The sequence below is a fragment of the Chiloscyllium plagiosum genome, chromosome 36 (genome assembly GCF_004010195.1).
Source record: "Chiloscyllium plagiosum isolate BGI_BamShark_2017 chromosome 36, ASM401019v2, whole genome shotgun sequence".
NCBI lineage: Eukaryota > Metazoa > Chordata > Chondrichthyes > Orectolobiformes > Hemiscylliidae > Chiloscyllium > Chiloscyllium plagiosum.
In genome coordinates this window covers 38,553,415-38,573,044 of record NC_057745.1, presented here as the reverse complement: position 1 = coordinate 38,573,044, position 19,630 = coordinate 38,553,415, and the positions used below count along the sequence as shown (strand labels likewise).

At 44.4% G+C, this 19,630-nt stretch overlaps 1 protein-coding gene across 6 annotated transcripts; it reads right to left on the bottom strand.

Annotated features, from left to right (window-relative positions):
• Positions 1–633: 633 nt before the first annotated feature.
• Positions 634–8,052, bottom strand: btg4 (B-cell translocation gene 4). 6 transcript variants are annotated; one of them, XM_043677756.1, is made up of 5 exons: positions 7,977–8,048; positions 6,861–7,050; positions 5,728–5,865; positions 4,106–4,472; positions 634–1,139 (listed from the first exon to the last, which is right to left on the bottom strand). In XM_043677756.1, exons 2-5 carry the CDS (start codon positions 7,031–7,033, stop codon positions 963–965), a joined length of 855 nt encoding a protein of 284 aa, XP_043533691.1. In that variant the 5' UTR covers positions 7,034–7,050; positions 7,977–8,048; the 3' UTR covers positions 634–962. The 6 variants fall into 6 exon arrangements, with proteins under 6 accessions (XP_043533691.1, XP_043533694.1, XP_043533695.1 ...); XM_043677759.1 differs by lacking the exon at positions 7,977–8,048 and adding an exon at positions 7,475–7,492; XM_043677760.1 differs by lacking the exon at positions 7,977–8,048 and adding an exon at positions 7,345–7,359.
• Positions 8,053–19,630: the final 11,578 nt, after the last annotated feature.

Below are 19,630 nucleotides of genomic sequence, written 5' to 3'. Positions count from 1 at the left end.
ACACAGACTCCACATCATCCGACCCTTTGTCATTCAGTGCCATAGATTTAATTTTATTCTTAACTAACAAGGCAACCCCGCCCCCTCTGCCCACCTCCCTGTCTTTTCGATAAGTTGTAAAGAGAAAATGAGGTCTGCAGATGCTGGATAAGTTGTAAACCCTTGTATGTTTAACTGCCAGTCCTGACCCCCCTGTAACCACGTCTCTGATGCCTACCACATCATAATCATTCACGATGATCTGTGCCATTAGTTCATCTGCTTTGTTACCTGAATGCTCGTAGCATTCGTAAAGTGCCTTAATGCTAACTTTATCATTAGAGATATTAGAAGTCATAATATGTCCTAAGTTATCCTTCCTTTTTGCTGCATTCCCAGTCATTCTCAAGTTTAAATCCGCCTGCACATATGCTATCCTGCTGCTTATCTTTCCATTTAACTTCACACTCCCTGTCACTTTCCCTTCCCCCCAACTCAGAAGTTTAAAGTCCTACTGACCACCCTATTTATCCTCTTTGCCCGAAATAAACCAGATTCCAACGCGATCGCGAGAATCTGCCAGCTGTCTGTTCACAGCCGGAAAAACCAATCGGCTAATCTCAGGCCAAAACAAGAGAGCATGTTATAGCATGGTAAAGGTTTTAAAAAGTGGCTTTTTATTCAATACATTTTCAAACATTTCCATTCTAGCCTTTAAAATTGTTTAAATGGCAAATAAACACAACCTTGAATATATAAATTTATAAAGTAGTATAGAGTTTGTTTGTATTAAAAAAGACAGTATCTCAGTGCTCACTGAGCAGGGTTAAGAACAGATTGTGCTGACAAGTGCATTGAGAGTTTAAAATACTGTAACACATTCACCTCCCTGAGCAGGTCAGGGGGCAACTCAAATCACATTTACAACAGGGATTACCAGAAAGCCTTTCAGCAGAAGTTAGAAGAGTTCAAAAGAGGAAAGATTATCGCTTGGTGTTCACCCAATGATAACGGTCCACTCGAGGAAACAGAAACATGTTAGATGCTCGGTACACTCTGTAATTACCCGGGAACGAGTGACAGCTGTAATCTTCAGCAAACATCTTCCTTCGGAGAAACTTGGGCCATCCAGCTGTCGGGTGGCTGTAGTAATCGTTAGCCTGCAGGGACATGGTTTTGATCAACTTTAAGATTTAAACTGGAGGAAGGTACGGGGGAGAACATCATAAACAAGTTTTGTGATTCATTCATTTTGGTGACTCCCTGTAGTGAAATCATTGAACAACTGTGTCCCTGAAGAGTCAGTGGAACCCCTCTGCTCACTCAGAGCACAGCCTTGGACCACTTAATCTAGGTTCCCCTCCAGAGACCCAGCCTCATTGATCATCACCACCACTGACTCTGTCAGGGCCTTTTTCAGAAAGGTCCACATGGTCCTTTGTTGGAGGGAATCCTGAGGGACAGGATGTACATGTCTTTGGAAAGGCAAGGACTGATTAGGGATAGTCAACATGGCTTTGCCTGTGGGAAAATCAGGTCTCACAAAATTGTTACTACTACAAAAAACATAATCAAAAGAGGATTGATGAGGGTAAAGCAGTGGACATGATCTATATGGACTTCAGCAAGGTGTTGACAAGGTTCCCCATGGGAGACTGGTTAGCAAGGTTATAGCTCAGGGAATACAGGGAGAACTAGCAATCTGGATACAGAACTGGCTCAAAAAGGTAGAAGACAGAGGGTGTGGAGGGATGTTTTTCAGACTTAAAGTCTGTGACCAGTGGAGTGCCACAAGGATCAGTGCTCGGTCCACTACTTATCAAATGATTTGGATGTGAGCATAAGGAGGTACAGTTAGTAAGTTTGCAGATGACACCAAAATTGGAGGTGTAGTGGACAGTGAAGAAGGTTACCTCAGATTACAACAGGATCTGGACCAGATGGGCTGAGAAGTGGCAGATGGAGTTTAATTTAGATAAATGAGAGGTGCTGCATTTTTGGGAAAGCAAATCTTAGCAGGACTTATACACTTAATGGTAAGGTCCTAGGGAGTGTTGCTGAACAAAGACATTTGGTATGCTTTCTTTTATTGGTCAGTGTATGGAGTATGCAAGTTGGGAGGCCATGTTGCAGCTGTACAAGACATTGGTTAGGCCACTGTTGGAATATTGCATGCAATTCTGGTCTCCTTACTATCGGAAGGATGTTGTGAAACTTGAAAGGGTTCAGAAAAAGATTTGCAAGGATTTGCCAGGGTTGGTGGTTTTAAACTGTAGGGAGAGGCTGAATAAGCTGGGGCTGTTTTCCCTGGAGCGTCGGAGGCTGCAAGGTGACCTATAGAGGTTTATAAAAAAATTGAGACACATGGATAGGGTAAATAGAAGGGTCTTTTCCCTGGGGAAAAAAATGAATCCAGATCTAGAGGGCATAGGTTTAAGGTGGGATGGGAAAGATATAAAAGAGACCTAAGGAGTAACTTTTTCAGGCAGAGGGTGGTACGTGTGTGAAATGAGCTGCCAGAGGAAGTGGTGGAGGCTGGTACAATTACAACATTTAAAAAGGCATCTGGATGGGTATATGAATAGAAAAGGGTTTGGAGGGATATGAGCTGGGTGCTGGCAGGTGGGACCAGATTGGGTTGGGATATCTGGTCGGCATGGATGGGTTGGACTGAAGGGTCTGTTTCCATGCTGTACATCTCTATGACTAACTTCATGAGCACAACCATTCCATTATCCTAACGAGATCTTCCTCAAAAGAAACTATTAGCTCAATCAGGCAGATTTCTCGAAAATAATTAATTATCTTTTTAAAGTCACCTTTAGAAATAAAAAAAGGTGGAAAACATTCCCCTCCCTCCAACTGATAACTAAGTTCTGACAGTCTCTACCAATGGGGGAATTGGCCAAAGTGACATCCCATTTCCTTCCAAACTTTGGGAATTATCCCACTATTTCCCAGTGATTTTCCTGCAAGTGCTTTATTTACTCAACATACAAACAAGGAACAGGAGGCCACTCAGCCCACTCCATTCTATACCACCCCAGCTGATCCACTTTTAACTTCAACTCTACATTATGTATAACCCTAATAATTTTTCTTCCCTTTAGTCAAAGAGATACCGCTGCCTTAAAAATATTTAAGGATTCTACATCCTCTGCCATTTCAGGAAGGGATTTTTTTTTCAAAAATGTCCCTCTTATTTTTAAACTATGGCCCTAATTCTAGATTCTCAAGAGGAAACATCTTTCAATACCCACCTGGTCAAGTCTCCTCTGAATCTTGCATTTCTAAGTGACCCCTGAAAACTCCAGCAGATATACCTAACCTTTCCTCATAAGGCAATCCACTCATTCCAGGTATTACTCTAGGAAACCTTCTCTGAATCCCTTCAATACATTCCCATCCTTCAAGTGCAGTGACACACTGTATACAATACCCCAGATACATAGTTATACAGGACACTGGTGAGACTATTATACTCTCCCTACTCCTGCATTAAATTCCATTAATCATAACATTCTATTAGTTTTCCTGATTTTTGTTGTACCTGCATACTAACCTTGTGATTCATGCACTGGGACACCCAGATCTCTGGATTCCAGAACTCAATTAGATTTTTTGTTTAAATTCATTCTGCCAAAGTAGACACATTCACTGAACCCATCCATCTCTTTTATCCTCATCATAACTCATTCTTACCTAATTTGTCACCAAATTTAGTGACCATAGCCATAATCCCTTCATCCATAAACCCTTTTTTTTTTAAAAAGAATATACAAAGAGTGGCGGCCCCAGCTATGAATCTCAGATTCCAGCAGATCACCACTGTCCTGAGTGGATACCACAAAGGCAATTTTCAACACTTCAATTTCATCAGAAAGGAGCGTATTTGTTAGCAAAACAAGTTACTCACTAGCAACTTGACAATTCTAAACATATCTAAGCAAAGAAAAATGTTTAAAAATAAAAAGTGAGGATTTGCGTAAAGACTATTACGAAGTGACTGAGTGACCTTGAATATACAAGATCAGAAATGTTTATAAGCTCCAGGAAACTGGGACAAATGGAGGACAGAACATTTGCAGCTTTCACCATCACACCACAACCCCCAGCACCACCCTACCTGATAAATACTCTTTGGGTTAATCACTGTTGGAATGGTTTGTAATCCTTGACCAGAGCTCCCTCGGCCTTTGAAGCTGGTACAGACTTCAAACTGATAGATACTGTTCGGGTTGTTCACAATTGGTATGGTCTTTCTTTCAGAGAAGACAGAGCAGTCTTCCTGTTCCCCAGCTGGATAAAGAGCGTGTGTGTCACGGACAGAGATAGGATTTGGCTCCTTGTAGCCCTCCTCATCAGAAGAGGTACCAGAATTATATTCACATCCTGCACGCTCTGCAGCACTGCTGATGTCTTTAAAAATGTCCAAGTCTGTGTTGCTTTCCTCTAACCTGGTCACAATGAAAGGCTGGTTCTTCTCTCCACACCTGCAGTAGATTTTTGAAAAAAGTTATATCACCCCCTTCACTGTGAATAAGGCCAGGAATGGGAGATCCTGGAAATCCCATCACAGTTTGTCATTGTCAGTTCAAGTCAGTGGAAGAGCAGTGTTCAAATCCTGTTCTCCCCAGTGTCCTTGTTCTTAAGTGTTAATGTAACCAACTTTTACAATAAAAACATTTCTGTCCTGAAAGCAGCAGTAATCCCCACAACAGGGATGTAGAAAGATGAAGTTACTGAAAACAGTAAGACAAGTGGCATGAGTTAGCAGAGAAACAGGAGACTAAAAGGAACTGCCTCATTCACCATAGCCCCTCACCTTTCAAATGAATTTGCTGCAACTGAAGAGTCAGCATTGCTGCCAACTCCAGTCTACTGACTTGCTGAGACAGCCAAGTGGCTAATAAGTACACATCTTAAAGGTTTTGGTATGATGGAGACACAGACATTCTGCTTAGTGGTGAAAAACATAACTAGAGGCCATTAATACAAGCTCGTTATCCCAAGAAATCCAACAGGAAATTCAGGATAAAAACTCTTAGCAAGAGCAAGGCCAGAACAATGGAATGCACTACCACAAGGAGTGGTTGAAGGAAGTGATTAGATGTATTTAGGAGAGTGTTAGACAGGCATGAGGGAGATAAAGACAAGAGGATTACAATAGATAGAGGAGGGTTGAATGGAGCATGAGCTAGTTGGGTCAGGTGGCTTATCTCAAGTACCTATTCTGACAAAGTTTGTAACCAGCTCACTCTCCTATAGTGCAGAGTCAGAGTCACAGGCACGAGCTGTGTTTTTCATTAAAGAGTAAATCAGGATGCAGTCTGAACCACAGGAGAAGCTCTGGATCAATACTTTGGCTTGGACAGATTCTCACCAACATTTCCCAGATATTCCCCACTGTTCTCCTTGGAGAATACAGCTAGTGGTACAGAGGGAACACCAGACATCACATGTTCCTTTAGAATTGGGTTATTACACAGGATAGTGGGGTGTTTTCCTAGGATTTAAACAGAACAGAAGCTGTCTGTTACCCTCCAGGAGAAGCATTGCTGTGACCTGCACACAGTGGTTACTACGGTCCTGATATTGTAGCAGACGCAGGTCTGATCCACCTAGAAATAGAAGGGACCATTATTCTAACTCCATTCCTCAATGGAGATGGGCTGGTGGTTGGAGGTAGAAGCCTTAACGATCCCACAGGCACCAAGCAGCCAGACTGATATTAAAATAAGCCCTCACCTACACCACACTTCATAAGGATCTACCCAGATAGTGAGCTCCCTTGGCAGCTGTAGAGATGAATATTCGATATTGCTTTCTACACAGGCCTGGAGCAGGACTGGATCCAGAGGCTGACTCTTATTCACCCGGATACACCTTGGATGGGAAACAAAGATTAAATCAGGAGGATTCTAGACCATCACCACTGAGCTAAGGTTAAAAAATCTGGTTAACATCTGGCTCTTTATTCAGCCTGTAGATTGTAGTTAAAATAGTAAAAGAAACAAAGCAAAATATTACAGATGCTAGAACAAATTGGAGAAACTCAGCTAGTCTGGCACCATCTATAAAGAGAGAAACAGTTAATCTTCTTTGGAACTGATCAAAATGAAGCAGACAATGGTTTCTCTCCCCCCTCCAATGCTGCCTGAGCTGAGTTTCTCCAGCATTGTGGGCTTTTTTTTAAATGTCAAAGTCAGTCACCTGATCATCCCAATACCACATGGATTATTTAGCTTCAAACAATGAGTTTTCTATTTTATAAAAGTTAGCTACATATGCAATTGTAAAAGCAAAGTTGATGAAAAGTACACTCAGCCAGCTCTCTTTCAACAATTCAGTTCATATTCTAATCCACTGAAACTTGATGGGATTTTCCCCAGTTGATATTTTAAGTTTAAGTTTACACCAGATAAGTTTCTTGCATTCAGAAAGATTTTAAAGTCAGAATTGAAAGTTGCAACATTGGATGGAGACAGACCTGGAAAAACAGGTATATTTCCCAGATCAACATGAAATCAAAATAAAAAAAATGGAAAACTGACAAGAGAAATAGTCAGGCCAACATCAACTGATAAGTGCCCTTGATTCTCCCTTCAATACCACCCCACCAGGACTTGTTTTCTTAAACGTAGAGAGTTAGGAATCTTTGTGAACTCAGATTCACTGAAGATTACAACACACTGAATTATAGAGCCTCAAGATGGTAGTAACAAGCAAATATCCTAAAACAGTGATGAACATCACTCCCACCTGGAGGGGTTTTTAAAAACAAACCTGTTCAGGGATGCTATAAACACTTCAGGAGCAGCTGGGACTTGAACTCAGGCCTCCTAGACCCAAGCTAGGGTCACTACCCCTCCATCACCAACCTGTATGCTTGGCCCTTGGCTGGGTTTCCCCAGTACCAATGATTCTTGTACTTTTCAAACAAGACTTTAGTCAGTTTGCTGCAGAATTTCTCAATCTTCTTTTTGCTGAGTTTCTCATTTTTTTTCACTATTCGGGAAATAAAAACCACAGTTGCAGCAATTTCCTCTTTCATCGTCCAGTCAGTAGAACCTGGAAAGTTACAAGATTAAACATCATTTAACAAGTTCTCCTCAGCACTGCAAAGTTCCCACAAACAGATGTGACCAGTTACTCTCAGATTTAGTTTTTTTAATCCCCCACCCATGCAGAGCACCTCTGGAGCAAGCAAGACTCAGGCTTCAAGACACTAGTATTAGATGACAAGTCCCCTGCGATCTCAGTGATAGCTTCAGTGCAGCAGTGCCCCTCCTCCCCAGCCCAATCTAATTAAAGGCTGACTCATCTACAATTAGGAGAGAACACCACAGCAACATGTGGATTTATCCAATCATCAGGCCATTAACCTGAATCCCATCACTAACTACACCTCGTGGAAAAGACTCATTCTTAAATAGATTCACACAACATTTATCTCAGTCATTGAGTGAACTTCCTCTCCAAATCAATTACCTACCATGAGACACCCATCCTATTTGGGAGGCTCTACAACAATGTCAGACACTGAGGATCACAGAGAAAGCAGAAGGCTTAGCTTTCCTCCAATCCAGTTTGGGAATGAGGAATCTCCAATTACAACCCTCCACCACCCCAATGGAGATTATAGCCCACACTGGCAGCTCAGAATGACCTTTCTGCCCATTGTTGCCAGACTATGAGATTGTTCCCCTCCAATTGGATACCACCCACTCCCATCTGCCTCCACCACACTTCCCCAAGCCATTCATCTCCAACCCTGCTGTCCACCTCAAATCCATCCCCCACATCAACCTCCCCACTCACCTCCAACCCCTATCCCTGCATCTCCAATATATCCCACCCATTATTAATCCTTCATTTACCCCTTAACCATGGCAGAGGATGGATTGAATCAGGAACTCCTTTCCAAGGTACTGAAACAGCTCACAGTTGGCCTTGGCAAAGAAACCAAATTGGAATCTTTGAATGAATCCACTCACCAAAGTCTCCTCCAGATGTGAAATTACCAAGTGCTGTTTCCCAGAGCAAATGTCCACACCCTGGGTTTATCCCCCAATTAACATCATTTAAAACAGATGATTTGCTCATTTTCACTTTGCTGTTTGTGGGATCTTACTGTGCTGAGAGCTCCTGAGGTGATGAGAAGTAATTGTGATGAGGGTTTGTGACAGACACACATGCCCTGTCACATGCACACACAGACTCTCTGCGGTGAATTTGTATTTGCAGATACATTCGATTTTGCTCAAAAATGGAGAACCTGCAGGCGGTCAATCCATATAATATTTTGTAAACTCCACTTTGGAAATAGAACCAGTCAGACTCAAGGTTGGGATACTACAGACTCTAACCTCACACCCTTAATGTGTTGTTTGAGCTGAGATGTCACTTTTTAAAATAAAACCTTAAGTTATCTCGAGAATGTGACTTGAAAGAAGTTCTGAGATTTATATATTAATGAACCAAAAGCTGCAACCCATTCTAAAAGATGAAAGACTTAATAGCAATCTAGGTTTGTTCAATGTATCGTTTCAGTTGCATGACACTGTAATTATTTTGCTATAAATTCTGTGACTTATGATCCTGATTCACAATCACCTGATGAAGGAGCGTCGCTCCGAAAGCTAGTGTGCTTCCAATTAAACCTGTTGGACTATAACCTGGTGTTGTGTGATTTTTAACTTTGTCCACCCCAGTCCAACATCAGCTCCTCCACATAATTTCTTAAAGGGATAATGGCCCAGTTAAAAGGTATTTAACAGGTACTTACAAATTGGGGAATCTAACCAGGTCTAGGAGATGGTTGATAAGGTCTGATTAATATTGTTTTGTGGAGACCTGATGGGAATGGTATTTTTCTGTCTGCTACACTTATCCGGAGGTATACCCTGTTTGGAGCAAGGGCTAATAAAGTCTGAAAATACAGTAATGGGTTTGAAAAGATTGTTTTGATTAGAGAGGGTTATTTTAAATTTGGATAGTAAAATATGCTACAGAACTGTGGTTTTACGAATGAATGAATAAATACAATAGTGTAGTAAATAACAGGTTAGTAAAGGCTTATGAATGAACAACAACCCAATATTATTATAGCTGATGAGTAAGTTAATAAAGAAAGCCTATAACACAATATCTCACAAGGTAAAGAGCGGGGTTCCCAGCCCAGGAGGTGTTCTTCACTGCTCCTTGTAGATGGCCGTGTCTTCAGCTGGCCCCTAGCTCTGGAATTCCCTCCCTCACCCCACCACTTCACTCTCTTCCCCCTTGCTTCTTAAAGACATTGTTTAGAACCCTTTCTTTTGGTCACCTGTACAAATTCCTTTTCTAGCTCAGTATCCAATGCTCTTGTAAAGTACCTTGGGTTATTGTAATAAAGGAACGGTATCAGCTGCCGACAACAATAAGACAGAAGTGAAGGCAACCCAAGGTCTGGTGGCTCAAAGGCAATGGATTTGAGATGAGCACAGTCACTTACTTCCATTTATGAACATTCATAAATCACTGGAATGGACACAAGACAGAAAGAGCAGCTCATATTCTGTCCAGGGAGAGCAGCTAAAGATTAGACAGAGTGTGAGAGAGAAAGATCGAGATACAGAGAGATAGAGTAAGATGGAATAAAGTAAAGTTAGAGTGTGTGAGATGGAGAGAAAAAAATATAGAGGCAGATGGAGAAATGAAATGAGATAGAGAAGGAGCAAGATCATGAGCGAGAAGGAAGATGTACAGACAGATACAAACTTCATCACAGAATTGTCACAGTGCAGGAGAAGATCATTGAGCGTATGTCCATGCTGCTACTCTGAAAGAATAATTCATCACCTTCACTCCCCATTCATGTATCTCTGTATATTCATTCTTTTCAGATAATTGTCTAATTCCCTCTGGAAAGCCTAGATTAAACTTGCCTCTGCTACATTTTCAGAGATTACTTTGCAAACCCAAAATACCTCGCTGCGTTCAAAAAACATTTTTCCTCATGTCTCCATTGTTTCTTCTGTCAGAGTCCTTGAGTCTTTGTTCACAATATTTCCACTAAGTGACTATTAATTTTGCCCTGAATCATAATTTCTAGAAACTGCCCTGCCACTGGCAGACCTATTGGGTGTATCTTCACTCTGTTTTTTAAGAAAGGTTTAATGTTTGCTATTTTCCAGTCCTGTAGCAAAACTACTGAGTTCATGGAAGACTGGAGGTAATTGACAATCTTCCTTCAGTAACTTGGACACATCTCATCCATGACATGGAGGTGCTGGCCTGGCATGGACTGGGGTGGATAGGGTCAGAGATCACACGACACCAGGTTACAGTTACCTGACAAAGGGGCAGCACTCCGAAAGCTTATGATTTCAAATAAACCTGTTGAACTATAACCTGGTGTCATATGACTTCTCACCACATGCTTCCCTCCTGGTGCTTTTTCCACATTAGTCCAGTCACTGATTTACTGCTCCCTGACCAGAGATCAACAAGTGGCTCAAAGGTCTGTGATGATAAAGTTATTTTAAAAATTAAAGGTGAAATTCAGAACTCAAGAACAGGGTCATTGGAGGGGCAGGTTAATCATGCAGTTCTGGAATGTTCCACTGGAGGGCAGTGAGAAATTGTCTCTCATTTTCAGCCTCAGGAATTGGTGCGAACACCTGGTGAGACGTTCAGTAAATTCTGCTGAAGATGCCGAGGATTCACTGCTGGTTAGACCTTGGTGTTTCAGTCTTACTGCTGCTTCTCATCAATTTTCATTCAATGTGCTCACTGCCTGCAACCTCCCCCCCCCCCCACCCCGAAATGATGGTGCCGGTGTTAGACTGGAGTGGAGAAAGTTAGAAATCACACAACACCAGGTTACAGTCCAACAGGTTTATTTGGATTTTGAATTGAATTGGATTGAATTTATTGTCATGTGTACCAAGGCACAGTGAAAAGCTTTGTCTTGTGAGCAATACAGGTAGATCACAGAGTTAAATAGCATAGGTAAGTAAATAATAGGTAAACAGCAACAAAAACAAAAAACACAGATACAGGTGAATGTTAAGAATTTGTGAGTCCATTCAGTGTTCTAACAACAGTACGGTAGAAACTGTTTTGAAACCGGCTGGTGTGTGTGTGTTCAGCTTCTGTACCTTCTCCCCGATGGTAGAGATTGTAGGAAAACATTGCCAAGGTGGGATGGATCTTTGAGAATGCTGGTGGTCTTTCCTTGACAGTAGGCCTGGTAGATGGATTCTATAGATTGGCCTTTGTGATTGTCCAGGCCGAGTTCACCACTGTCTCCAATCTTGAATGGTACAGTTGCCATATCAGATAGTGATACATCCAGACAGAATGCTCTCGATGGCACACCTATAAAGGTTGGAAAGGGTATTCGCCGTCATGCCAAATGTCCTCAGCTGTCTGAGGACGAAGAGACATTGTTGGGCCTTTGTAATCAGTGCATCCACATGAAGAGTCCAAGAAAGTTGTAGATGACCCACTCCCAGGAGCTTGACAATCTCCATTCGTTCCACTTCTGTGCTGTTAATGTGTAGGGGAGCATGAGTAACACCCCGTCGAAAGTCAATAATGTGTTCCTTGGTTTTGCCAGCATTGAAAGCTAGGCTGTTCTCAGTACACCATTTTTCCAGGTCTTCCACCTCCTGCCTGTAGTCTATTTCATCACCATCTGAGATTTGACCGACTATGGTGGTGTCATCAGCGAACTTGTAAATGGCATTAGTCTAGTATTTGGCGACGCAGTCATGGGTATACAGTGAGTACAGTCAGGGCTGAGTACGCACCCCTGGGGTACTCCAGTGTTGAGTGTTAGTGAGGATGAAAAATTGTCCCCAATCTTTGTCATCCACCTGATGAAGGTGCAGCGCTCCAAAAGCTAGTGCTTCCAATTAAACCTGTTGGACTATAATCTGGTGTTGAGTGATTTTTAACAAATGCTGAAATGTGAGATAAGGTCCTGCATTTACATGGCAGCCTTCATACGCTCAAATGACACAAAGCATTTCACACCCAATGAAGTATTTCTGAATCACAGTCGTTGAACCTAGAACAGTACAGCACAGTACAGGCCCTTCAGCCCTCTGTTGTGCTAAACTTTTATCCTACTCTAACATCAGACTAACCTCCATCCCCTTCATTGCGCTATCATCCATGTGCCTATGCAAGAGTCGGTTAAATGTCCCTAATGTCTCTAACTCTACCACCACCACTCGCAGAGCATTCCGCACACCCACCACTCTCTATGTAAATAACCAACCTCTGACATCTTCCCTAAACCTTCCTCTAATCACCATATAATTATGCCCCCTTGTGATAGCCATTTCTGCCCTGGGAAAAAGTTTCTTGCCAACCACTCTATCTATGCCTTTCATCATCTTGTACACCTCTATCAAGTCACCTCTCATCCTTCTTCACTCCAATGTGAAAAGCCCTAGCTCCCTCAACCTCTCTTCATAAGACATGCCCTCCAGTCCAGGCAGCATCCTGGTAAATCTCCTCTGCACCCTCTCTAAAGCTTCCACATCCTTCCTATAATGAGGCGACCAGAACTGAACACAACATTCCAGTTGTGGTCTAACCGGGGCTCAATGGAGGTGCAACATAAACTCGCGGCTTTTAAACTCAATCCCCCGGTAATGAAAGCCAACACAATAGACAATAGACAATAGACAATAGAAGAAGCCTCAAAAGAAATATTGAGCAGCTTTTCAACTGCCCTCCCCCTGTTATAAAACCACTCTCCTGTCTCAGAAACAGTGAACATTGAGGCAAAGAGATGAGTCAAACTGTCAGGCCAGAATTCTCTTCATCGGCTCTCAATAGACAATAGACATTAGGTGCAGGAGTAGGCCATTCTGCCCTTCGAGCCTGCACCAACATTCAATATGATCATTGCTGATCATCCTTAATCAGTATCCTGTTCCTGCCTTATCTCCATAACCCTTAATTCCACTATCCTTGAGAGCTCTATCCAACTCTTTCTTAAATGAATCCAGAGACTGGGCCTCCACTGCCTTCTGGGGCAGAGCATTCCACACAGCCACCACTCTCTGGGTGAAGAAGTTTCTCCTCATCTCTGTCCTAAATGGTCTACCCTGTATTTTTAAGCTGTGTCCTCTGGTTCAGGACTCACCCATCAACAGAAACATGTTTCCTGCCTCCAGAGTGTCCAACCCTTTAATAATTTTATATGTCTCAATCAGATCCCCTCTCAGTCTTCTAAACTCAAGGGTATACAAGCCCAGTCGCTCCAGTCTTTCAGCGTAAGGTAGTCCCGCCATTCCAGGAATTAACCTCGTAAACCTACGCTGCACTCCCTCAATAGCCAGAATGTCTTTCCTCAAATTTGGAGACCAGAACTGTACACAGTACTCCAGGTGTGGTTTCACCAGGGCCCTGTACAGCTGCAGAAGAACCTCTTTGCATCTATACTCAATCCCTCTTGTTATGAAGGCCAGCATGCTAATAGCCTTCTTCATTACCTGCTGTACCTGCATGCTTACCTTCATTGACTGGTGTACAAGAACACCCAGATCTCTTTGTACTGCCCCTTTACCTAAATTGACTCCATTGAGGTAGTAATCTGCCTTCCTGTTCTTGCCATACACCTTCTTAACAACACTCTCAACTTGAGTGGCAACTTAGAGGAATCTATGGACGTGGACCCCAAGATCCCTCTGTTCCTCCACACTGCCAAGAACCCTGCCTTTAACACTGTATTCTGCATTCTAGTTCGCTCTTCTAAAATGAATCACTTCATACTTTTCCAGGTTGAACTCCATCTGCCACATATCAGCCCAGCTCTGCATCCTGTCGATGTCCCGTTGTAACCTACAACAGCCCTCCACACTGTCCACCACTCCACCAACCTTCATGTCATCGACAAACTTACTAAGTCCAAAAAAAGGTTCCACGAATAACAAATGAATAAATGACCCGATAATTTACTTTAAATGATGTTGATTGAAAGATAGATATTGACCAGGACACATGATAATTCATTTCTCTTCTTTCAGATAGTGTCACAGAATATTTCCTGTCCAGTGTATAGCAAACATAGTCTTCATTTAAGTGTTTCATCTGTCCAACAGCCAGCACTCCCTCAGCACTCACCCTTCGACAGTGTGGCACTCCCTCAGCACTGACCCTCCAACAGTGCGGCGCTCCCTCAGCACTGACCCTCCAACAGTGCGGCACTCCCTCAGCACTGACCCTCCAACAGCACGGCACTCCCTCAACACTCACCCTCCAATAGTGCGGCGCTCCCTCAGCACTGACCCTCCAACAGCATGGCACTCCCTCAGCATTGACCCTCCAATAGTGTGGCGCTCCCTCAACACTGACCCTCTGACAGTGTGGCACTCCCTCAGCACTGACCCTCCAACAGTGTGGCACTCCCTCAGCACTGACCCTCCAACAGTGCGGCAACAGTGTGGCCTCCCTCAGCACTGACCCTCCAACAGTGTGGCGCTCCCTCAGCACTGACCCTCCAACAGTGCGGCACTCCCTCAGCACTGATCCTCCTACAGTGCGGCACTCCCTCAGCACTGACCCTCCGACAGTGCGGCACTCCCTCAGTACTGACCCTCTGACAGTGCTGCACTCCCTCAGTACTGACCCTCCGACAGTGTGGCGCTCCCTCAGCACTGACCCTCCGATAGTGCGGCGCTCACACAGCACTGACCCTCCGACAGTGTGGCACTCCCTCAGCACTGACCCTCCGATAGTGCGGCGCTCACACAGCACTGACCCTCCGACAGTGCGGCACGCCCTCAGTATTAGGCCGCTAATGTCCTGGCTGTACTGACTCTGGTAGTGTCTCCCTGATTTGTATTTGAAATTGGAGTGAAATGTAAAGATTGAACTGGTCTATTGCAGTCCCCATGCGTGAACCTGTGGATAGTCATCGGGAATTCTCTGATGCTCATCTCACATCTGAGAGCTGTCACCACTTGCTGTGTTCCAGGTTTTCAAACTGAGTGGAACCAGGAAGGACACTCAGGGTGTCCTGCTCTTGTGTTAGTTTGTCTGAGGTCAGATTAAACCAAGCAGCTTGGGACAATGCCCAGGGAATTAGTTTTAAAAAAGCCCATTTCAAAAGTGAGAACAAAATTACTCCCAGAGATTTGTTTGCAGATAGAGGCAATAGGTTTGTTGGACTTTGAGCCACCCGAGTAACAGAGGTATTTCGAGCAAGTCTGAACAGGTCTCATTTGGTTACCTCAGATCACAGCTCCTGACTAACGGAAGCCGAGCAAAACAATTCAGTTAAAACCTGTTTTTGCAGCAGGTAAATACCATGGAAGTGTGTGGCCTAATTGACACACAGAACAAGGAAATTGGGCAGAATGTCATCTCAAATCTCTAACCAGAATCGAATTATCAGCAGCTGGAATTGATCTTTAGCATTATCAATACATCAACAGCAGCTCCCCCTGTTCTCTCAATCTCCCTTAACTGCACACGCACACCATTCCATCAAGAGTAGGACTGGAACCTGTTCCACTCTGGTCCTCACCCACAACCATCATTGGTTCTGCTTCCCTCTGTCACCATATTTATCTATAGTTTAATAATTTATCTATTTTACTTCCAATTTCCACTCTGCTCTCACCGATATCTGGTCCATCTTTGATCCTCCCTTCCCCTTGCTGAAATGTTTCTTTTTCTAGGGATAGAAAGGCTACTAATATCCAGTATAAACCCACTGACTCCCATAGCTACCTGGACTATACGTCCTTGCACCTTGCTTCCTGTAAAGACTCCATTCTTTTCTCTCAGTTCTTTCGTCTCGGTCACATTTGTTCTGATGAGGCCAATTTCGACATGGGAGCCTCTGAAGTGACCACATTCTCCCTCATCCAAAGATTCCCCAGCACTATGGTTGACAGGGCCCTCAGCTGGGTCTGACCCATCTCCTACATGTCTGCCTCACCCTTTTTTTTCCCCCTCTTACAACAGTGATAGGGTTCCCCTTTTCTTTACCTACCATCCCACCAGCATCCATGTCCAGAAGATCATCAGCACCATTCCTGTGACCTCCAGTGAGATGCCACCATCAGACACACAGTCCCCTTCCCCTTCCCCTTCCCCTTCCCCTTCCCCTTCCCCTTCCCCTTCCCCTTCCCCTTCCCCTTCCCCTTCCCCTTCCCCTTCCCCTTCCCCTTCCCCTTCCCCTTCCCCTTCCCCTTCCCCTTCCCCTTCCCCTTCCCCTTCCCCTTCCCCTTCCCCTTCCCCTTCCCCTTCCCCTTCCCCTTCCCCTTCCCCTTCCCCTTCCCCTTCCCCTTCCCCTTTTTGTCTGCCTTCCACAAGGACAGTTTCCTCCAGGACACCCTGGTCCACTCATCCTTCACTCCCAATCTCCACCCCACCTCCCCCACCCATCCAGTCAGTACCTTCCTCTGCAACCGCTGAAGGTGTAACACCTGTCTGTTTGCCTCCACCTTCCTCTGTATCCAAGGGCCCAGACACACCTTCCAGGTGAAGTAGCACTTTACCTTCCATTCACAGGATCTAGTCAACTGCATTTGCTGCTCACAACGGGATCTCCTCTACATTGAGGGAAATGAAGCATAGACTGGGTGACCGCTTTGCAGAACACCCACGTTCTGCCACAAAAAAGACCAGCTTCCCATTACCTGCCACTGTAACACCCCACCCTGTCCCCTGGCCAACATCTCTGTCCCAGGTTTGCTGCAGTGTTCCATGCAAGCTGGAAGAACAAGACCTCATTTTCTGCTTGGGAACCCTGCAGCCCTCTCGACATAATATCAAGCTCAACAATGTTAGGACTTGAGGCACCTTCTGCCATGTCCTGACCCCTAACCCCCACACACCAGGCCTTGCCATCACCTGGTTTGCTATCACACACAACCCATTGTCTGCTACTGATCACACCCATTAGCAGCTATTGATTCCCTGAATTATCGAAGAATGAGAGGAAATCTCATTGAGCTAAAAGATACGAAAGGCGATTGACAAAGAGGAAGCTTTATTCCATATCTAATCCCGTGCTGTCCCTGTCCTGGAAATGATTGTGGAGGATACTTTATTTTCAGTTTATGTTGAGTTTAAAAGAGTAGAGAGAGCTTTACCTTTGGTTTGTAAGAGTAGAGAAGGTTTTACATTCAGTCTACAAAGGTACAGAGAGCTTTACTTTCACTTTAAGAGAATAGAAGGAGCTTGTATTCTGTACCTGACCCTGTGCTGTCCCTGCCTGGGGAATGTTTGATGGGGGACAGTGTCGAGGGAGCTTTACTCTGTATCTAACCCTGTCCTGTACCACGTCTGAGAGCTTGTTGCTAACTCTGGATGAAAAGTGCAGAGAGTTTGTTTAAATTCCTGTTTCCAACCTTCTGTGGAAAGAAGCATTTCCTGATGAAGTGAGGCTGGAATGAAATAAGATTCAAGACAGTGTCATTAGTTTAAGAGCTTTATCCATCATAGAATCCCTACAGTGTGGACACAGGCCCTTCAGCCCAACAAGTCCACACCAACCCTCCAAAGAGTAACTTACCCCGACCCATTCCCTGACATTTCCCCTGACTAATGCACCTAACCTACACATCCATGAACACTCTAGGTAATTTGGCCAGTTCACCTGACCTGCACATCTTTGGATTGCAGGAGGAAACCCACAAAGACACAGGGCGAATGTGCAAACTCCACACAGTCACCTGAGACAGGAATTGAACCTGGGTCCCTGGCGCTGTGAGACAGCAGTGCTAACCACTGAGCCACTGTGCCACCAACGTGGCATTGTTTTTATAACAAGAAGGAAACTTCTGGATTACTCACATTATACTTGGAACAACAAAGAGTTAATAATCTTTCATAAGTTCCAGTTGCCCTTAACAGAGCCTTCTCAGCTCCAGGTCCCTTCTTGAACTTGTTAAAGAGATCAGTTCCCATTCTCCAGCAACAGAGATTCCTGGTGCTGGTTTCAACAATACAGGTTGACCTGAGACCATTTGATTAAAATCTGAATTGAGCTGTACTGCAGTGTCATTTAACCTGTGACCAGTCTCTGACTTGTTCATAGCCAGAATGAATGGAATCCAGAGGAGTGTGTTTCTCAGCAGCTCAGGGCTGGCCTCTGGAGAAATATGCAGCCACTTTGTGGGCAGCAAGGTGCCTTTACAGAGACAGGAGGAATGGCCATAAGGTGAACCGATGTTTGACGGATTACAGTTGAGGGCAGAATATTGCTACAGAATCTATCGTAAACCAATGCTTGACATTGATTGTAAGAATGTACACAATGCATATTGCTCACTCCGCACAGCCCAGCTGCTGTCAGTGAATGGGTTAAACTGATTCCCATCAATGTATTTAAGATTAAATTATGGGTTTTGTGGACTCCTGTGTGGACAAGTCCAGACATGACCAGGAGCGAACTCTTCTTTACTCAGAGTTTCTCTGGTAACCAGTGGTGACGAGGAACTGAAGTTGAATAACTTGGGCTCCCAGAGACTGTTGGTATCATTGAGTACAGGCTGCCAACTCTTTCTTCAATTCCTCTTTGTCCACATAGTTTTAGATATTCTCACATCATGGTTACTGTATAAACTGCACCCGGCACTCTGCGCCTCCTCATAATTTAGCCAAAATGTTGAGATTTTAATAGAATTTATTCAGTACACAAAATGCTCTACACTTGAGACAATATTATTTAACATTCTTTGTCAAGGTGTCAGTCCACAATCTTGTTTCTCCACTTCAGAACGAGAAGAATTCCCTTCCTTTGAAAAGCAGGTAGCAGCCAAATCCAGTGAAGGGAGTCTCTGCAGAGATGCTCGTATTCACAAAGAACCTTCTGGCTCCCTCAGGACTTCAGAAAACAATTTCCAAATGAAATACTTTCCCAAGTATAGTCATTTCATTCCATTTTATGGGGGGGGTAATGGCTGAATGGTATTATCACTGGACTGAGACCCAGGTAATGTTCTGGGAATCCAGGTTCAAATCCTGCCACGGCAGATGGTGGAATTTGAATTCAATAAATATCTGGAATTAAGAGTAAATGTTTAATGTCGACTATAAATCTATTGTTGATTGTTGGAAAAACACAGTACTGACCCTCCGACAGTATAGCACTCCCTCAGCACGGACCCTCCGACAGTGTAGCACTCCCTCAGCACGAACCCTCCGACAGTGTAGCACTCCCTCAGCACTGACCCTCTGACAGTGTAGCACTCCCTCAGCACGAACCCTCCGACAGTGTAGCACTCCCTCAGCACTGACCCTCTGACAGTGCGGCACTCCCTCAGCACTGACCCTCTGACAGTGCGGCACTCCCTCAGCACTGACCCTCCGACAGTATTGCACTCCCTCAGTACTGACCCTCCGACAGTGCGGCGCTCACTCAGTACTAACCCTCCGACAGCGCGGCACTCCCTCAGCATTGACCCTCCGACAGTGTGGCATTCCCTCAGCACTGACCATGCGACAGTGCAGCACTCCATCAGTACTGACCCTCCAACAGTGCGGCGCTCCCTCAGTACTGACCCTCCGACAGTGCAGCACTCCCTCAGTACTGACCCTGCGATAGTGCGGCACTCCCTCAGTACTAACCCTCCGACAGTGTCCACTCCCTCAGTACTGACCCTCCGACAGTGTCCACTCCCTCGGCACTGTCCCT

Excerpts from the sequence above, each read along its gene's own strand:
- btg4 (XM_043677757.1), bottom strand. Across the intron at positions 5,866-6,860 it reads GCCAAGGGCCAAGCATACAG|GTGTATCCGGGTGAATAAGA; the intron begins GTTGGTGATGGA and ends TTCCCATCCAAG. Across the intron at positions 1,140-4,105 it reads ACCCAAAGAGTATTTATCAG|GCTAACGATTACTACAGCCA; the intron begins GTAGGGTGGTGC and ends ATGTCCCTGCAG.